The 19,176-nt window shown below is 47.4% G+C and overlaps 1 protein-coding gene across 4 annotated transcripts in view; it reads left to right on the top strand.

The window, feature by feature from the left end:
• The first annotated feature begins 1,788 nt into the window (after positions 1-1,788).
• Positions 1,789-19,176, top strand: part of LOC119460732 (medium-chain acyl-CoA ligase ACSF2, mitochondrial) — a 53,781-nt gene continuing 36,393 nt past the window's right edge. For 3 of the 4 annotated variants that reach the window (XM_037721803.2, XM_049671781.1, XM_037721805.2), the window contains exon 1: positions 1,790-2,065. In XM_037721803.2, the coding sequence (XP_037577731.1) occupies positions 1,944-2,065 (122 nt within the window). In that variant the 5' untranslated portion in view covers positions 1,790-1,943. Of the gene's footprint in view, positions 2,066-19,176 lie in introns of all 4 variants that reach the window. The other variant, XM_037721807.2, reaches the window with a different exon arrangement.

Genomic DNA, 19,176 nt, shown 5'->3' on the forward strand with positions numbered 1-19,176 from the left:
GTTTGCTGCTGTACGATGGGGGCAGGGGTACACAGGGACTAATGAGAGGCTGGAGAATATATAGGCGCGTGTACGCAAGGAACCGCACTGCATAGTCGAATATGCTCATGCAGACGCTGACACGTGCTGTGATTCTACTCGAAGCATGCCGATAATGGGTTCAAAAGGACTCGACTACTTTATAAGACCACGTGTCCTGATGAGGAAGGAGATTGTCTCCCTTGTAAACAGTTCTGTAGTGATCTTTGCAGAGCTAATCTTCGACCCACCGGGTCCAGGGTGCACAAGATACTCCCCTGAACTATCTCCGCTTCTATGTGCATCATTTGCCATGTTTACTCTCGTCTCCTCCTTTCTGAAGAGTAGCAGGCGTTGTGCCCCTTCCAGTGGCAGTTGCCAGCCTGCTCCTCGCTTTCCCTTTCCTGTAAAATGTATATATTTTCAAATCAAATAATAATAATAATAATAATAATAATAATAATAATAATAATAATAATAATAATAATAATAATAATAATAATAATAATAATAATAATAATAATAATCTTTGAATTGACTTTGACTTTATTCACACATCTATACATATAAAATGTATCATCACAACGAGGTGAGGCAAAAGGAAACACGCAAAGCGTGTTTTCCTGGCGAGGCCTATGTACACACCCCGGTTCATGAATCCAGACAGTAGTAGGGTCGGCGAACGCGAACAGGGGCCATTCAGTACAATGAAAGTTGTCATATAGACGCCAATATATGTAATGAGTACATGAATTACATGAAAGAAACGAATAGCGTTTCTACCATCCTCGAACAAGGAGTTAGCAAGGGTAGTATAACCAGTACATAGCAAATACAACAAGGAAAACAAAAACAATTTAAACAATGCAGGTTACAAGGACACACAGAGAAATATAAACACTGCAGAATAACAACGCGGCTTCTTCAACTCAGTCAAAAAGTAATGTTGCTTCCTTTCTGAATGCAGGAACGTATCTGCTCACCTCTGCAATATCGACTAAATTAGGATAAGTATTGTATAGCTGTTAATACTGACTAGTAAACTCCGCATCCGAATGCGAATCGCTGCTCAGTGCCAAATACTCTGAATTCTCCCAATACTCCTTATTCAGCAGTGAGCGCTCATTAGAATGTTAGGTAATCCCTATTTTTTTATGTGTGTGCGCGACATCCGTGCGTTGTCACGCGAAAAAAAGGAAAACAAAGAAGAAAAAAAACGCACACACGCTTCATTCAACCCATGCTGCACTCATTGTCGATTTGGAACGACGCCACAGACGAAACGACGAAGAGGCGGTCAGCAGAGAAGATTCACGTCTAATGCACAAAGCAAACATGAGTTCGATTTTGTTTGGCGGTTAACTCCCTCTTGTTAATTTTAGAGGCAGTACATGCACCTAAGAAAGAAGGAAAGAAAGAGAAAAATGGCAGCACTCAAGAAGCAACGTCGTACGCCGCCGTTTACAATGCAGTCATTAACGTACGGGTTCCGGCTGTCTTCACGCAGGCTCGGACATTTGTCACAAACGTCCATGACCGCCAGCCGCAGTCTGCGGCAGAACCACTTACGCGAAGCCACGCTTGATAACGGTGAAACCTTGACACAAAACGGCCGAACCAACTTCTGTATATTCAGGGGTGCTTATCGCGCCGGCACGCAACGTCTCCTCCTTGCCATGCTCCTCCTCTGCGCAGAAAGAAACAAAATAACTCCCTCTCTGCGCAGCCATGGGAACAAGGACGCTTTGCGCACTGCCTGCGCTCCTCCTCCGCTGCCTCTCGGGTTGCTCAGCTGATCGCATTTGCCCGGGAGCGACCGACCGGACCGGATAGCTATTCGACGAGCCGCAGGGGCCTGCGCGGCCGCTCTAAAAACAACTTCGGGAAGCAGCGTGGCTGCACGTTGAAGCGGCGGCGAAAGGAAAATGGCGCAAGCATGTAAGCAGGCGAAGACACTGCGGGCCGCTTTCGAGGCCAAGCAGCTCCTATCACGCCTCAATCCCCGGCGAGCTGCAGATTACAAGAATCTGGTCGGCGGCGCTCAGAGGTGAGTGAAGAAACGTGTCTTCGGCACCTCCGCTATCTGAACAATTCTTAACTGCGGCGGCGATGTACCCACGGCGGTGTGTGTACCGCGCTGCTCATACACGTTGCTGTCATACGAGTTGAGACGGTCGGTTTCGGCTGCGTTGCGTCTCAGAAATACCTGCGTGGGGGCGCTGAGGGAATTTATCTGTATGACACGGATTGAGCCTCTTTCGAAGTGAGAGAGGCGCGGAGCAAGATTAACCTTGAAAAAAAGACCCAGGAGCAGGGATGAAAATAAATGGCCGGCTAAAATGCCCAAATATGTGTACCTCGAAAGCGTGCACACGGAATGGTGGAAGGGGTTGAGAAACTTTGTGAACCAAGTACAGGGTAATTGAAAGTGTAAATAGACAACCCGGAGTCATCAACAACAAAGTGAGAGAAACAGAGACGGTAAATTAGATTCAAAGGTGGCAAACAAAAAAGAGTATGGAGAATTACGAGTACGGCAAGAAATAAATCGGGAGAGAAAGTCAGCACGATAACACAAAAAGCAGTGTTTTGCTATTGAGCCCGAGCTGGCTACCTTAGAACAAAAGCATAGAGGAGCAAATGTTCGCAGCAGGATGAGGAATGTTTCTGCTGCAGCAAAGGTCCGGTAATCACTCTGCACATCGTAATGAAATGCCGAGATATTCACTGAGTAAGACCCGTAGGGAATCTTCACCTCACGGACGCGCTGCATGGGATTCAGAGCGGATGGAAGCATGAATTGGTCAGCCGTCGAGATAAGCGAGATATGTTTAAGCTATTGGTGGAGAAAACGCAGGGAGCATATTGCTAGGAGCGGATTCGTTACAGGCATAGGTAACTGCACAATATAGATCATCATCATCATCATCATCAGCCTATATTTATGTCCACTGCAGGACGAAGGCCTCTCCCTGCGATCTCCAATTACCCCTGTCTTGCGCTAGCGTATTCCAACTTGCGCCTGCGAATTTCCTAACCTCATCATCCCACCTGACTTTCTGCCGTCCTCGACTGCGCTTCCCTTCTCTTGGTATCCATTCTGTAACCCTAATGGTCCACCGATTATCCATCCTGCGCATTACATGGCCTGCCCAGCTCCATTTCTTCCGCTTAATGTCAACTAGAATATCGTCTACCCCCGTTTGTTCTCTGATCCACACCGCTCTCTTCCTGTCTCTTAACGTTACTCCTAAGATTTTTCGTTCCATTGCTCTTTGTGCGGTCCTTAACTTGTTCTCGAGCTTCTTTGTTAACCTCCAAGTTTCTAATGTTAACCTCCATAGAGTTTTTAATGAAGAAATAAATATCAAGGAGGCGACAGGACAATTGCTAGACTGCAACAGGGCCGGTATTTTGTAGCGAGGCCTTTAAAGTAATAATGCCTTATCGCGCTTTGTCAGTGGTCAGAGCGACGGTCCTCTCACGATATCGACGTTGATAACGCGAGCGGACCGTCGCTCTGACCACTGACAGCGCGATAAGCGCGAAAAGGCATTATTACTTTAAAGGCATCGCTACAAAATACCAGCCCTGATGTGCACCCTTGCAATTGTTTAATAACATCGCGCGAGCCTCGACCGCGCGGCGTGTTCGCTGCCTTCTAACGGCGAGGAGCACTCATGAAGAGAACAGCGCATGGAATCCCCGACACTGATTCTGAAAATTGGGCACAGTCAAAAGCGCAGGTGCGCAATTTTCTTTCCCGCCAACTGAACTTCAATATCCAGGACAGACAGATGTTGCGGGCATATAGATTGGACTATTTCGTCGCAAACAAAACGCGGTCTATTATCGTGAAATTTATGTCTTCAAAATTAAACGACAGCATTCTTTTCCAAACAGCAAAGTTTAAGGGCTCCGGTGTGTCCTTATGTGAAGATTTCTGCAGGGCCACGCGACAATCGCGGAATTACTTAATTGAATTTGGCAAAGCAAGCGGACAAGCACGAGCTTCCTCTATAGTTCCTAACTTGTGCAATGCTTGTCCGCTTGCTTTGCCAAATTCATACTTGCTCTGTTAGCCTCTTCGACTGTACCTCAGCGTGTTGACCCGACACAAACACCATCCTTTGTCATCGCTCCCTGCCACACAGCCAGGTTGCAGCTTTTCAAGGACTCTATCGCGTCATCAGAATATTCTACCGTCCAGATTTTCTTCCGACTGCATTCCGATAATACCTCCGTGGGTTCTGCCTAAACCGTTTGTTGCTCTGCAGATTTCCGGAATTACAAAAAAAAAAGACATCCATTGCATCCATTGGCGTCAAGCAGCTTGCTCTGTGTCACACTTATGCAGAGTGCGAAGATACTGTACACGTGTATACCGATGGCCCGGTCACACCATATGCCTCCACTGCAGTCTTCGTCATCCCGCATATGATCGTCGCACGGCAGATTAAACTAGACCACAGGTCAGCATCAACTGCCGCAGGACTTGCTCCTATCCGGGAGGCACTTCGATTTCTCTCCAAAGAGCCTCCTCGCTCATGGACGATATTCTACGATTCCAAGCTATTGACTGTGTCTTCAGGCGGGGCCCGTATTATTCAATGGTTATAGAAATCGCAGAGCTCCTCGACCATGCAAATAGAAATGTCCATATTATCACCTTTCAGTGGATACCTTCACACTGTGGCGTGATAAAGAGTGAACAGGCAGACGCTGAAGCGAAAGCTGCTTTAAATAATGCGACTGAAGTACGCATTTCATTCTCACAAACAGACACAAATGCCCTACTTCGTTGCGTAATACGCAATTGTACGGTAAAGCATTGGACCCAACCAGATCGTCAACACAATCGAGTGCATAGATGGTGCCCAGAAATGAAATACCCGCATTCCTCGCAAGCTCAAAAGAAGCCGAACAAGCATGGTGCACCGGATTCGCCTTGGTGCCGCATTAACGAATCGTTATAGACGTATGATTGGTTGCAGTGACACTAGCCCCAATTGGGAATACTGCCATGTACCAGAAACACTTGATCAGGTATTTTGCGTTTGTCCCGCGTATGCGCAAGAACGACAGAAACTGGTCTCTTCAATTGCAAAACTCGATAAGAGGCCCCTATCAGACGAGTTTCTTTTAGGTCCTTGGCCCAATGCAAACAGCGCAGCCCTGATAAACAGTGCCGCTATAGTCTTTCTACAAGCCACTGGACTGGACGCATGGATTTCTAGATGCCACAACGTTGTAAACTTGTATATACACACCTCCTCCTCTCATCATCATCATCATCATCATTCATTAACCCTTTTCCTCCCCGTCCCTTTTTCCCAGTGTAGAGTAGCAGGCTAGAGCAAGTTACAGCTCAGGCCGACCTCTCTGCCGTTCTGTAAATAAACTTTTCCTCTCTCTCTCTCTCTCTCTCTTGGCAAAGCAGGCAGCTATCCTTAGCCGCTTCGTCATACCAGGCTGGTTATGAACGGAAAAATATATCTGTACTGGGCAACTACAAACAGGGTTCGTGAATCCGGCCCTGCTTTTATAACACATGTTCCAGCTAACACGAAGCAACAAAACGACAGACACCGACCAAAATAAAAGCTAAAAAATAATAAAAACTGAGTAAAAGACGTTTCGGCTTCGCTACGGAAGCCTTGTTCACAATGGGGTGAAGGAAAATTCGTTGCAGCTTATGTACTCTTGAGCACGTGACGCAAACAGCGCGTGTACGACTGGGAGAGGGTTCCCTCACTTCGATTGAGCGTGTGACGTGTTTTTTGTATCTCCAACGACTCTAGATAGAGACGTGATTTCAAGTTTCTTTCTTGGCCGATAATTCTTGACTTTTCCCGGTCAATCTTGTGGCCTGTTGCATCCGTATGTTCGGCAAGGGCATTCGAAACTATTCGTTTCTTTTCGACATCGTTCTGATGCTGCCGCAGTCTCTGTTTGAAGTTGCCCAATTCACCGATGTACGCGTAGTCGCAATCAGCGCAGGGTATCTTGTAGACCACGCCAGGAAACGATTCTCTCGGAAGCTTGTCCTTACCGCCCACGAGTGCGTGCCTCAGCTTACACACAGGCACGTGTGCAACCTCAACGTCATAAGTGCGCAGCACACGAGACAAGGCCTCGCTTATCCCAGGAACGTAGGGTATGGCAGCACGTTTTCTTGGTCGGGGATTAGCCGGTCGGACGGAATCAGATAGGCGGTGTTCCACAGCATTCAAAAACGAAGTGGGATAGCCGCTTGCCGAGAGATCGCCACGCGCGCGGTCCAAGTCTGTGGTACGGCCTTCTGCTTCGGTGCAAATGCGGTTTGCACGGTTGAACAGGGAGGCAACAACCGACCTTTTGTGAGCGTCCGGATGAACGGAATGAAAGTTTAGGTAGCGGCCAGAGTGAGTTTCCTTTCGGTATACGCTAAACGAAAGCGCTCCATCGCATCTGCTGACAAGCACGTCCAAAAATGGTCGACTATTGCCGACCTCCGTTTCTACTGTGAATTGGATAGCCTTTTCCTGACTGTTTAGGTGCGCAGTGAACGAAGTCAAAGCGCTGCACCGAATCACGCAGAAACAGTCGTCCACACAGCGCAGAAAAACTCTTGGCCTAGGACTGAAGGAAGCGAGCGCAAGATTTTCCAGCCATTCCATCGTCAGATTGGCCGCAGTCACTGAGACGGAGGCACCCATTGCCGTACCGTGGACTTGCCTGTAGAAGACGTTGTCGAAGCAGAAGTACGTGTTTCCAAGGCAAAAGCAGAGGAGCCTCTTGAGGTCAGGCACGTCTACGGGCGACCTGTCTGGCAAAGTCCTGTCAGATTCTGCATGCTTCCACAGCCATGTCAGTCGGAATTGAGGTAAACAGCGACACCACGTCGAAAGAAACCATCACCTCGTCGTCGTCTAGTGTCACGTCACGAACTTTTTCAATAAAGTCGCAGGAGTTGCTCACATGCGTGGAGCCCTTTCCGACGAGTGGAGACAGGATCTGGTGCAGGTATCCGGATAATTTGTAGAGAGGGGAGCGGGTGTATTCAACGATTGGACGCAGGGGGACATTAGGCTTGTGAACTTTCGGCAAGCCATAAAGCGCAGGTGCAGCACCGTTATGACAGAGAAGCTTATAATACAGAGACTTGTGCTCGGGAGCTACGAAGCGAAACACGTCCGCCAGGAGAGCCTGAAAGTCTTTCTGTACCTTCAAGGTCGTGTCCCGAGTGCGCGGGACGTAAGTGTCCTGGTCGTCTAGCAGAGCCAATATCTTGCTTTTGTAGACAGCCGTGTCAATTAGTACCGTTGCATTCCCCTTGTGAGCGGGAAGAATCACGATTCCAGTGTTTTTCTGAAGTCGCTTGACAGCCTTTCGTTCCTCAGCAGAAAGAGGGGAAACGAACTTTCGCCGGTGCAGCCCAGAAAGGATACCAATAGCGCGGGTGCGAGCCTCGTCACGGCGGGGCGGGTCAACTTGGTTAACCACGCACTCCACAGCACATACAATCTTTCTGACGTCCGGGGTAGGTGCAACATTGAAATTCAGACCTAGCTCCAGGACGGAGGCCTCGGCAGGGTCGACTCTGTGCGAGGAAAGGTTGTACACCGTAGTTCTTCAGCTGCGTGGTCGGTATGGCCTGGCAGTATCCGAAAGTCTGTCAAGCTTGACACTATGCACCAACTCGAACTGACGGGCGCGTACATTGGCTTGAAAATTGGCGTGTAACTGGATGCTTGCAAAATGGTCCGGGCAGCGGTCCTCCAGGCGGCGGCGCGCAATAAAGGCCTCGTTTTCAAGTTTTCTGATAGCGTCCCGGCAGTCAAGTATTCTCGCCTGTAGCAACAGTCTGTCTTGGCGACAACGCTGTAGCCAAACTTGGAAGGTACTGGCCTGTTAAGGTGCAAAGAGCGCGGGACGAGGCCCCGTGCTTTGCAGGCTAGGTTGAACTCCAGGTGTCCGTGAAACGCAGCAATGCGGGTTGTGAGGGAAACATAACGGCGAATTTCGGTGATTACAGATTGGCCATACGCCCGGCGAAGGTTGATGAAATCGAGGGTTTGACGGAAGCCCGTCTGGTCGGGATGAAACATGAAGCAACAAAACGACAGACACCGACCAAAATAAAAGCTAAAAAATAATAAAAGATGAGTAAAAGACGTTTCGGCTTCGCTACGGAAGCCTTGTTCACAATGGGGTGAAGGAAAATTCGTTGCAGCTTATGTACTCTTGAGCACGTGACGCAAACAGCGCGTGTACGACTGGGGGAGGGTTCCCTCACTTCGATTGAGCGTGTGACGTGTTTTTTGTCTCGGGCGTCTGCCCTTGTTGTAAACTGGATGCACGTTCATGGGTATATTTGTTACTAAGAGTTTGTCGCGAATTTCTCTCGTTATCGTCCTCTTTTCCCCGTATTGATTGGCGTAATTCATTCCTAGCTTGCGTAGTATATGCCGTCCTGTTTTGGTTTTGGTTAGTCGTTCCACCTGGGATGTTTGCTGCGCCTCTATGAGTTCGTACAGCGCGTTGTGGAGTCCTAACTTTAGGAAGAGATCTCTGCTCGTACTGATTGGAATCCCTAGTGCTAGTTTGTGTGCATTTTTCATGAGGATGTTAATTTTGATCTTTTCATCTGCAAACCAATTGTGGAAGGCTGCTATGTATGTGATCTGACTGATTATGAATGATTGTATGAGCCGTATGATACTTTCTTCCTTCATACCCTGGTGCTTGTTAGTAATTCGTTTGAAGAATCTAATAGTGTTCGTTACCTCTGTGTCTAACTTCCTTATGGTTTCCCCGTTTGTACCTTTGTTCTCGATTATTAGACCGAGCACCTTGAGCTGATTGACAATTGGGATATTTCACCCGTTCTTGGCGTGTAGCTTGATTTCTCCATGAGCCTCGTTTCTGTCGTATCCTTTGGGAGGCCTGCGCTTAAGTGTGGGGCGGGATAAGAAAAGTTCGGATTTCTCTCCAAATCGTGTGAGGCCTATACCTGTGAGGTGTTCCTTCACGGTGTTTATTGCGGTGTGGAGTCGTTGTTCTATTGATCCTTCGCTACCATCACAGACCCAGATAGTAATATCATCCGCATATAATGTGTGATTGAGGGACTCTATGTGATTTAGTCTGTCGGGGAGTCCCATCAAGACGAGATTGAACAGCATCGGGAAGATGACAGAGCCTTGCGGCGTGCCCCCCCCTATGGCGATTTCGGGTGCCGTGAGTCCTCCGACGGAGAAGAATGCTTTCCTGTCTGATAGGAAGATCTTGATATATTTATACGTCCGTTGCCCTAGTCCTAATCACTCGATGTTTGCCAATATGGTTGCGTGGTTGGCATTATCCAAAGCCTTTTTAAGATCAAGGTCCAAGATGGCCCTTGTAGAGCGCGTTTTATGATCGATTATGTGATGCTTAAGTTGAAGCATCGCATCTTGTGTCGAAAGGCTTTTGCGAAATCCTATCACTTTATCTGGGTATATGTTATTATCCTCTAAAAAGTTATTTGCTCTGTTTAAAATTACATGTTACATTAATTTTCCGACGCAGGATGTTAGGGAGATCGGTTTGAGGTTGTCGATCTTACGCTTTTTACCAGGTTTTGGAATAAGCGTTATCATCGCTTTCTTCCATTGAGTTCGTACTTTTCCCTTTATCCAGCACTCGTTTATATATTCCGTTAGGTTGGTGATCGATCCATCATCGAGGTTCCTGAGAGTCTTGTTTGTTATACCGTCTGGGCCTGGGGCTGATTAGGTGTTTAACTTTTGTAGGGCCGCGCGGATTTCTGCCTCCGTGAATTCCTCGTGTAATTTTGCGTTGATATTTCCTTTTTAGCTAGGATGGTTGCAAGGGGGTGCCTGTGTTATGTATTTCTGCTCTAATTCTTTGAGAAATTTATCTTCTGTGCCCTCATAGGCGTGTATTAATTTATTAATGGCTTGTATGTGGTTTTTCTCGTTATTCTCAGGGTCCAGCAAGAACCTAAGCGTGTGCCAGGTTTTGCCATTGCTTAATTGTCCGTCCATGGAATTACATATCTCGTCCCATTGTTGCTTGCTCAATTGCGCAGCATATTCTTCTATTTCTTTCTTGATGAGCGCTATGCGCTTTCTCAATTTTCTGTTATGCTTCTGACCTTTAAGTCTATGTTGCAGCGACTGCTTAACTTCCCACATGTTAGCTTCCCACATGTGGAGAAGTCTGCTGTCGCATTTTTCCAAGTTAGATTCAGGCGGTGCTATTTTTGTGGCAGCTTTGACGTCATCACTGCTCATTGTCCATTGTTTTATGTCTGTGATGGATCGTTGCTGTGTAGCCTCTCGCGTTCTATGAAGTAGTTCCCAGTCTATTAATTTGATATGTCGTTCCTTATGTCTATTCGGCCCTTCTTTGACGAGTAACTACGATATGCGGTGGTCACTACCCAAATCTTCTAGTGCAGACTCAGGATAGGACACACATACAGTACACACGCATACTTATTGTCCGGTGGCGATCCGCCTGTCTGTGACGAATGTGGCGAGCCACTCAGTGTACTTCATGTCCTCTTACAGTGCCCTGAGCTGGAGCGTCAGAGGAAAAAACATTTTCCATTGCCATCACGGCTAAATCTCCCATTACATCATTCTATGTTTTTGGGCAATGAACCTCTTTTTAAATATCAATCACTTCTCGCGTTTTTAAAGGACATACATAATTTTCGTGTTATCTATCCAGGTGACGTGTAGCACGGCCTCTCTGCAGAGGCTGGTGCTGCAGTATCTTATCAAATAAAGCACATGCCTCATGGTCTTTGTCCACAAGGGCATTCGGTAGGCATCGTGCTACTTTTATATCCTTAATTTTAACACCATGACCACTTCTCATACATTCACGACCCACAGATCACTCCACACGTCACTACCATAATTCTATTCGATGTATGTTTTACGCTTATATGCCGCGATTTGTTCTTAGGCCCCTTTACAGCCACATAGCATCCTATCATCGGAACTCATCGATCATCGCAAACATACCATTCATTGTCTTGGCGCTCTTTGGCCACATTTGGCCCTTGCGCCACAAAACACCAAATATCATCATCATCATCATCATCATCAAATCTTCTAGTGTGTTGCGCCACGTCACCTTTTCAATCAATATTCTTGGTAAATGGTAGGTCTGGGGTTGTGTCCCTATTTAACGCCGTGCCTACTCTGGTTGGAATACCGGGGTCTGTGACTAGCGTGAGGCCTAATTCTTGCGAGTCATTCCATAAGGCCCTTCCCTCTGTTATCCTGTCCAATATTTTTACTCACTCTTTAGAGTGACCCACAATTCCCTTTGATTGGAAGGTAGGGAAGGTGGTACCTATACATAAGTCTGGTAATGTACATCTTTCCGATAATTACAGACCCATATCACTTACAAGCATCCCATGTAAGCTTTGTGAGCACGTCATTTATTCTCATTCAAATACATTTTTAGAAAACAACTTTCCTCACTAACTGCCAGCATGGTTTCAGGAAAATGTTTTCCTGTGAAACGCAGCTATTATTTTTACTAATGATCTCTTTATCCATAACGACATCAGCTTAGGAATTGATTGCACATCCTTGGATTTCGCTAAAGCTTTCGATGGGGTGGCGCAGGACTTACTTACTTCTTAAATTAAGCAAACTTAACATAGACACCAAGGTATTCCACTGGATTAAATACTTTTTTTCTGACCGCACCCAGTTTGTGACCGCTAACAACTATTATTCTACTCTTTCTCCTGTCTCATCCGGTGTCCCACAAGAATCTGTGTATGAACCCTTGCTCTTTCTCATCTACATTAACGACCTCCCTGACTGCATCACGTTTTCATCAATAAACCTTTTGGTCGTTTTAAAAATTACTGGCGGCTACTCCACTGTACTGGAAACAATAAGCCCTAGATTTGCTTCGCGTAACGCCGTTCCCCCTTTTTTTAAATCCTGCTGCGTGATAGCTGGGACACCCTGTATATTGTATTGTAGACGTTGCTTCCTTAAAATACAAGTGACCTGCGAGTGACTGCTCTATACTCTTAAATGACATTACTTGCTGTGCGAATTCCGAGTGTTGTGACGTACATTGCGCTAATTTGAACTTTTTGGGAGCTCTGCGTTAGCCCTTCTTGATATGTCCTATTTGCATAGGAGAGCAGGACTAGCGAGCATCACCTATTGTTACGTTTCAACCTGGAAAAGCGCATTCCTTGGACGTTTGGCACGAGTCAGTCCATTCATCAGCGCGCGCATGACAGCGACCGTGCGTGTCACAGACTGCGACGCGCTAACAAAGGAGCTCGCGTCAAGGCAATTGACAACAAACACCGCCATCCGTGGATGTGGTAATTACCGTGAAGATCACTCTATCTAATCCTGATCCTGTCAAGGGGGCCGTCACGCAGAGACCGCTAATTGATGAAAGGGGCAATCGTCGTCCAACATCGTGGGAACCACGATGAGCTAAGTTTCCCAGATGGCTACGCAGTTTCAAGAATGCGGGGGTGGATGTGCGACATCAGAGGCGGGCCCGGCGGAGCGGTGCGTCAACATGGAATGAATAGTTCGACCGATTCGACTACTGTGATTGGCCGAGATACCGTCATCAGATTCCCTAGTTTAGTCTCCTAGGGAAGACGAGTGTATTACAAGCGGAGACCTGTGGTGCAGTGAGGTGGTTCTGACGTGTCCTTATGGGAACTCAGACGTTTAATATGCTCTCGATGGATTGGGCATCAGTACCAGGGGCCAGTGTAAATACTGTAAATTAAACCCCCTTTTCCTTCATTGCTACTATCGGTCGTACTCATCAATGGGCTTGGTGGATTCCTGACCCAAACACCACCTCGTGCCACCGCACCATTATGTCAACCTCCTACACACCCACGCACTTATAAGAAAAAAGAAAAAAAAGAAAACGAAAAAGGGATCCATGACAGATTATATCGGGCTTCAGACGTTGCATGACGCCAAAACTTCAGTTTTAGGTGCGAAGTGGCAAAACTTTGCGTTCGCGATAAATGCTTTCATTTCTTGCGTGTTATCACGTCGTTGGCGTTTGTTAGCATTTTGTAGTCATATCAAAACGGCACTAGCGCTCAGTGCCTTTCAGAGCTATCTGCGTTGTTGTTTGCAGTAGATGTGATTTTGTGACCGAGAATCTTGGAAAACGACACAGTTTTTGAATTCGTGCCACGGAATCAAAATTGTGAATTCATGCGTAACGACAACCTTGAAAATAACCCATAGCGCGGCAAGACCTGGTTCGAGGAAAACAGTTATGGAGTAATTCGCCGATTTACTCTCCCGGAGATTCTGCGTGGGCTACGTGGCTGGAATGCCGTAGTGAAGGATGACGGCTTATATTGGCGGCTTAGAGTTTTTTGTTTGTTTTTGCCTTAGGCGTCGCCGTGAGGTTCCCTATAGATAAAATCTTCACCGCGCGCCGTATGCCCGAGCGGAAGCGTGCGGGGACGCGCGCTATCACGGAGAGCGAACGCACTCAATCTCCCACGCGCAAGCAAGGAAGCGGGAAGCCAGCGCCGGAGGGAGGGGGGGGGGGGGCGCACTTCTACTCTGCCAACAACCGCGCTCGTCGCTCGCCCGCACCGTCTCTTATCTCCACACGGCTCTGACCTTTATGCGCCGTGCATTCGCCGCTCAGTTTCCGTTGAAGCGATAGACCGCACGTACCTTCGCTGCTGCGGCGTATGCGCTTGCTGCCAGAGTTTTGACAGTCGTTGTCTGCAGTCATTCAGTGTGATCTATTCATGTTTGTTTGTGCGCGCTCACACCACGCTTGTTCATTCAGTTAGTAATAGTCGGGCCACATTTTCCAACGCACGCTACACATGCAATGCTGCCCGGATCGGCAGTGCAGCGCTACAGGTTTGTCCCTTCGCACGCGCTGCCCACGGGAAGCGCTTCTCATCAACACCACCGTTTCACACGCGCCTTCTCGTGGTCATCGAGTCTCTCTTCATGTCGGTCTACTTACGCCGCAGCACACCTGCTTACTTAATCAGCTCATGTTTACTACAATTCATATTGCTACCAAAGCCGCTCACCTTACTTCGTATGACATTGCTGTGTTGCTATCGCATTCATTGCTTCGCCCTTAGGGCGAAGCTGTGACATTTTCTTTATGTCCGCCTAAATCCAAGTTGCGGGAGTGTTCCCTCATTTCGCCATCGTCAGGATTTCATTGCTTACGGGAATCGTACCGGCGATCTTGTGATCGAAATAACCACGAAAGTAGAGCAAAATATTACTGCGTGACAGGGGTGCGCTCGCGACGACGATGTAGAGGATATGCAGGCTAAACCCAGGACAAGTATTCATTTTACGCCTAGTGCGAGGATGCTAAGTTCTAAGAAATGTGCCGCCGAGGGAGTCTTGATCGGAGAAAATGAAGCGCTAAAATAAAAGCAACCGGGTAGTGTTTCATCATTGGAAACCACCGCATCGGTGGCTGCTGATATTCACAGAAAACAAGACAAGCTGGCATCTCCGATTACCTTAGCTCAGGAAACGAAGAGCCATGGATAGGAGCCGCATTGCTCCAGCGTGCGGACGGATGGGAAACGGGAGACGAACTGGCGAGAAGCCACGGCGTCTGAAGCTTACTGCCTGCAACAATAGAGCGACAGAGATAGCGAGCATATACAGAACACCTGGGTTGTGACAACTGAGCCTCGACTGTGCACCATCAACTGAAGTGAAATGGTTAATGGGCGTTTGTTCTTGACGTTCATGAAATCTTAACATAGTGCTGTTTTCTGTAAAAGCGGCATTAGTTATCCCTTAAGGGATCACCTTTCAATCTAGCTTAACCTGATTTCTGTTTCCTGTAACTTCGAAACAAATCGCGGTTTACTGGCGGCAACTATATTTGCAGGGCGTTTCGGGGCTAATTGTGTAATGCGTCTTAGAACACACGCATTGTTTAACCAATTATAAAGGGAACTCGTCAGAGGATTCGGGGCTAAGCTTGAGAGAGAAAATTGGTGGCGCATCCATCCTTTGGAGATGATTGGTGACGTTGAGGCGATTAGCAATATTCCTTATTATGGGTGTGTAATTGGTGATGGATATGTTTTATAAGTTATGCTGGTTATCATGGTAATTATTGCGATGATTATAATGACAGAAGTAACGAGATAGAGACAGAGTTGTGCTATGTACAAGTGCAGAGTGTTTATTAAAGAGTTTGACGAGGTGCATCGAGTGGCCGCATTACTCTTTCGCGCTCCCCTTTTATTCCCTTTTTTTTTTTTTCATTGAAGGGCGGCACAAGCCGAGTGACCCAGTGGCGCATACCCTGGGTCACTGTATTAGCGCACCGCACGGCGCAGGATTCTGGGTAGTCACAAATCGTAGGTATAAAACTACAGAAGCGACTCTCATTAAGAGACAATACATAGAGAAACGCAGTCAGAGGATGCTTTTCTAACACATGATCACCGTTATTATTATTATTATTATTATTATTATTATTATTATTATTATTATTATTATTATTATTATTATTATTATTATTATTATTATTATTATTATTATTATTATTATCGGCTGTGAAAAGTGTGATAAACGTGTGCATGCGAAATGTGTGACCTGGCCAGACGACGAACTGGATCTTTTGAAGTCGGGATCGCGCTCCTTTTGCTGTAATTTGTGTGAGTTGAATCAGCAGGGTGTTAAGCCTAGCGACAACGACCCGACGGCGTGCTCCCTGCAGCTTTCCCTTTCCCGAACTGGTTCTCCCTTCTCCTCTTGTGCCCCACCGGGTGACCTTGACGGTAGCCTGGCAGGTTGCGGCGCCTCCTCCTCGACGCGCTGGAGGGAATCTCGTTCCTGAGCGAAGAAGTTTCCCAACTGCGAGAAGAGAATGAACGCCTTCGTAAGGACCATTCCCGCGGCTTGGAGCAACAGACCCAAGTCGTCGCCTCCCTTCGAGCTGAGGTTCGTTGCCTGCGCGACGAGCTGTCGCGACGTGCAACTGCCATGCCTGTGAAGACACCTGCCGACTCCGGAAAGTCACCCACCCTTACTACTTCTACTCCTGCCTCAACGCGAGCTAATGTACCTGTGTTACAACGCACTGCTGAACGACGAGATGCTGTTTCCCCACGTAATTTCGCTTCGTCCACTGAAAAAGCACCCGTGACTACACAAAAAAACAAGAGTCCTGCCTCGGTTGGAGCGCGAAAGACTTCCACATTATCTGTAGCTCAACGGCAGCATCGACCTAAGGCTATTTTAACACGAAAGTGTTTTATGCCGGGGTCCACCAAGACTTCACTGACGTATTTCCGTCACGGAAATACGTCATAGAACATAATACAAAGAAAGAAACCAGAAGAAAAAGTTCCACAAACATGCAAAATTTGGAAATCGAACCCACGACCTCTCGGTCCGCGACGATAGATCGCCGAGCGTTTAACCCATTGCGCCACAAACGCATTTGCAGAGAGCTACACAGACGCGCCTTATATATCTAACACTCCTCCGTGTACCCGCGCTCTTGCTCGGGGCGGTGCCGCCGCCTACGAGCAGAAAAAGTTGTCGCAGTTTCACCTGAAAGGCGAAGCATCAATTGCAATAGCAAACTTGTAGAGAGCTATACGGAGTAATGATATTAGCTTTATCAGCTGTATAAACTTGGACATGCAGCAGCATCGGCCACGCGCAGAACTGTTGTCGACGCCATCGGCGTTTTGCCCGCGTTCGCTCAAAATGTGTGCGGCGTTGGTGACTGTTGCCGGAGCCTCTGATATAAATAGGCACTGCGTGCCGCAGCTAAACGTCGCCTCCCTTCCCTCCCCCTCCCCCCCCGGCCTCTCGCTCGTCGGAAGAAGGCGCGTTTGCTCTACATACATGGTGATTGTGAAGGAGAACAGAGACGCCTACTTCTGCAGCCCTTAAGCGAGCACGGCGCAGAACGCGCGTTTGTTCTCCGCCGTGCGTTCACTCCCCGTGAAAGACGCGCCCTTCGCGCCCTTTCACTCGCACATACAGCGTTCGGCGCGCGGCGACGATTTATTCTCCAAATGACGTCATACGGAACCTCACGGCGACGGCGACGGCGACGCCGACGGCAGAAATCTGCTTTTGAGTGTCCATATAATTGCTATCGCAATAAAAGAGAAGTACTGCATTATGACACTAACGCGCACCGACAGTGAACGCTTCGGTGGTCTCAGCACTACGACGCCTCGATGCCAGCATTCGAAGGGACGCTGGCATCAAGAAGCACTACCAACGCCACCTAGGTGGCGTTCACCGTACTCAGCACAGCGGAGCGTGGCCTCCGCAATTAGCTCTGAAAATGTTTCTGAAGTTGATCGCGGAGGCTGCAATTACGACGCGCTGTACGCGCTGATTTGACTCGGTGACGATTCAGTTACGTGCTTTGTCTTGCGCGTTGTATTAGTGTGTCAGTTACGTGCTTCGTCTTTCGCGTTGTGCTAGCGTGTGCAGCGTAGTGCAGCTTCCATATGCACGACGGTTGCTCATGGTCATCGACGTTCGTAGTCGTGATGGAGGAGACGTGCCACCAGGCGTCAGCGTGGGTGCATCAACGCCTAAGGGCGCTTTAGCCACAAAACACCAATAGACATTATATATCAATGTGCAATAAACATTACACTACTTCTGTGAAGACACGTTTCACTTTCGTGTTCTATACCGATTCCTATATAAGAGGGATCAACCACATTTTTGTTTCTAATTTGAGCTCTGAAACAACCTCTTCCGACCTGACCAACCACTTAAAGGCCTTGAATATTTCTAAATATCAATCGTATTCTTCTTTTCATGTAACCGTTGATGAAGAAGCCCTTAAGCGCTTGAACGACCCGTCAATGTGGCCAATGGGTTGCTTGTTCAAGCCTTTCCGTGGTGTGCTACACGATGACATGATTCATGCTACTGAAATAACAACCCCCAAGGATCAAAGTGGCGTGTAATTTGGAAATTTTTTACCAAAACGCTCGCGGACTTCGCACCAAAGCACGTGAATTTTTTTGCAATGTAATCTCATCTTCTTTTCCTATTTTTGTTATTTCTGAAACTTGGCTGTGTGGTGACATTTCGTCTTCAGACTTCTTTCCACCGCACTACAACGTCTTCCGCAGTGACCGGGACTTCAGTGGATCTCAACAAAAAGGTGGTGGCGTGCTGATTGCAGTTGACAATTCACTGATATGTGTACGGCGCATCGATATAGAAAGTGTACGGGAGTCGATATGGCTAGAAGTTAGCTTAGCCCGATGTGAAAAATTGTTGATTGGATCGTTCTATGTACAGCCGAATATTTCCCCTGTTTTGTATGATGAGGTCATCTCTTCCATTGAAAGTGTAATATCCTCCCATAGTAAGCACAAAGTAATTCTTCTTGGTGATTTTAATACACCAGGTATTGATTGGAACACACTTAGATATTCTCATTACAATCATTACACAGAGAAGAAATGCAGCCTGTTGTTGGACTTTCTGTCTTTCTGTTCCCTTCAACAGCATAACTTAGTCGCCAATTCCTGTGGCAACGTCTTAGATCTTTGCATCTCAAATGCTCAGGTTTTAGATGTCTCTCGTTCCGAAATTTTCCTTGTGCGTACCGATAAGTTTCATCCGCCACTAAAGATAACTGCCTCTGTGTCAGCACTGAGGCAGAGCTCCTCCAGTGGCGTAAATGAATCCCCACGCTTTGCTTTCAAGCGTGGTGATTATGTTGGTTTATATAATTCCTTGTCCACCACCGACTGGTCACTGGTTACCGACAAAAGCAATGTTAATGACCAAGTAGATCAGTTTACAGAGCTTGTTTTGAGCAGTATGCGCAAATACATTCCCCAGTACAGGCCTAGACGCTCTAGATATCCCCACTGGTTTTCGTCTGAACTCATAATTGCCCTAAAGCATAAAGATCTCGCACACCGAAAATCCAGAATTACGTTGCCTAATGAGTACAGAGAAGAATTCCGCTTTTTTCGGGCTCTCTGTAAACGTCTCTATAAGCGGGATCAAGATTCATATATGGCATTCTTGGAAAAAAGCGCCTCCGACCGGCCGGCAGAATTTTGGCAGTATATCCGTAAGCGCTCCAATAAACATGGAGAGGGTTTTCGCTTACTTGACTCTA

Source organism: Dermacentor silvarum, chromosome 8, assembly GCF_013339745.2.
Source record: "Dermacentor silvarum isolate Dsil-2018 chromosome 8, BIME_Dsil_1.4, whole genome shotgun sequence".
In the NCBI taxonomy this organism is placed as follows: Eukaryota; Metazoa; Arthropoda; class Arachnida; order Ixodida; family Ixodidae; genus Dermacentor; species Dermacentor silvarum.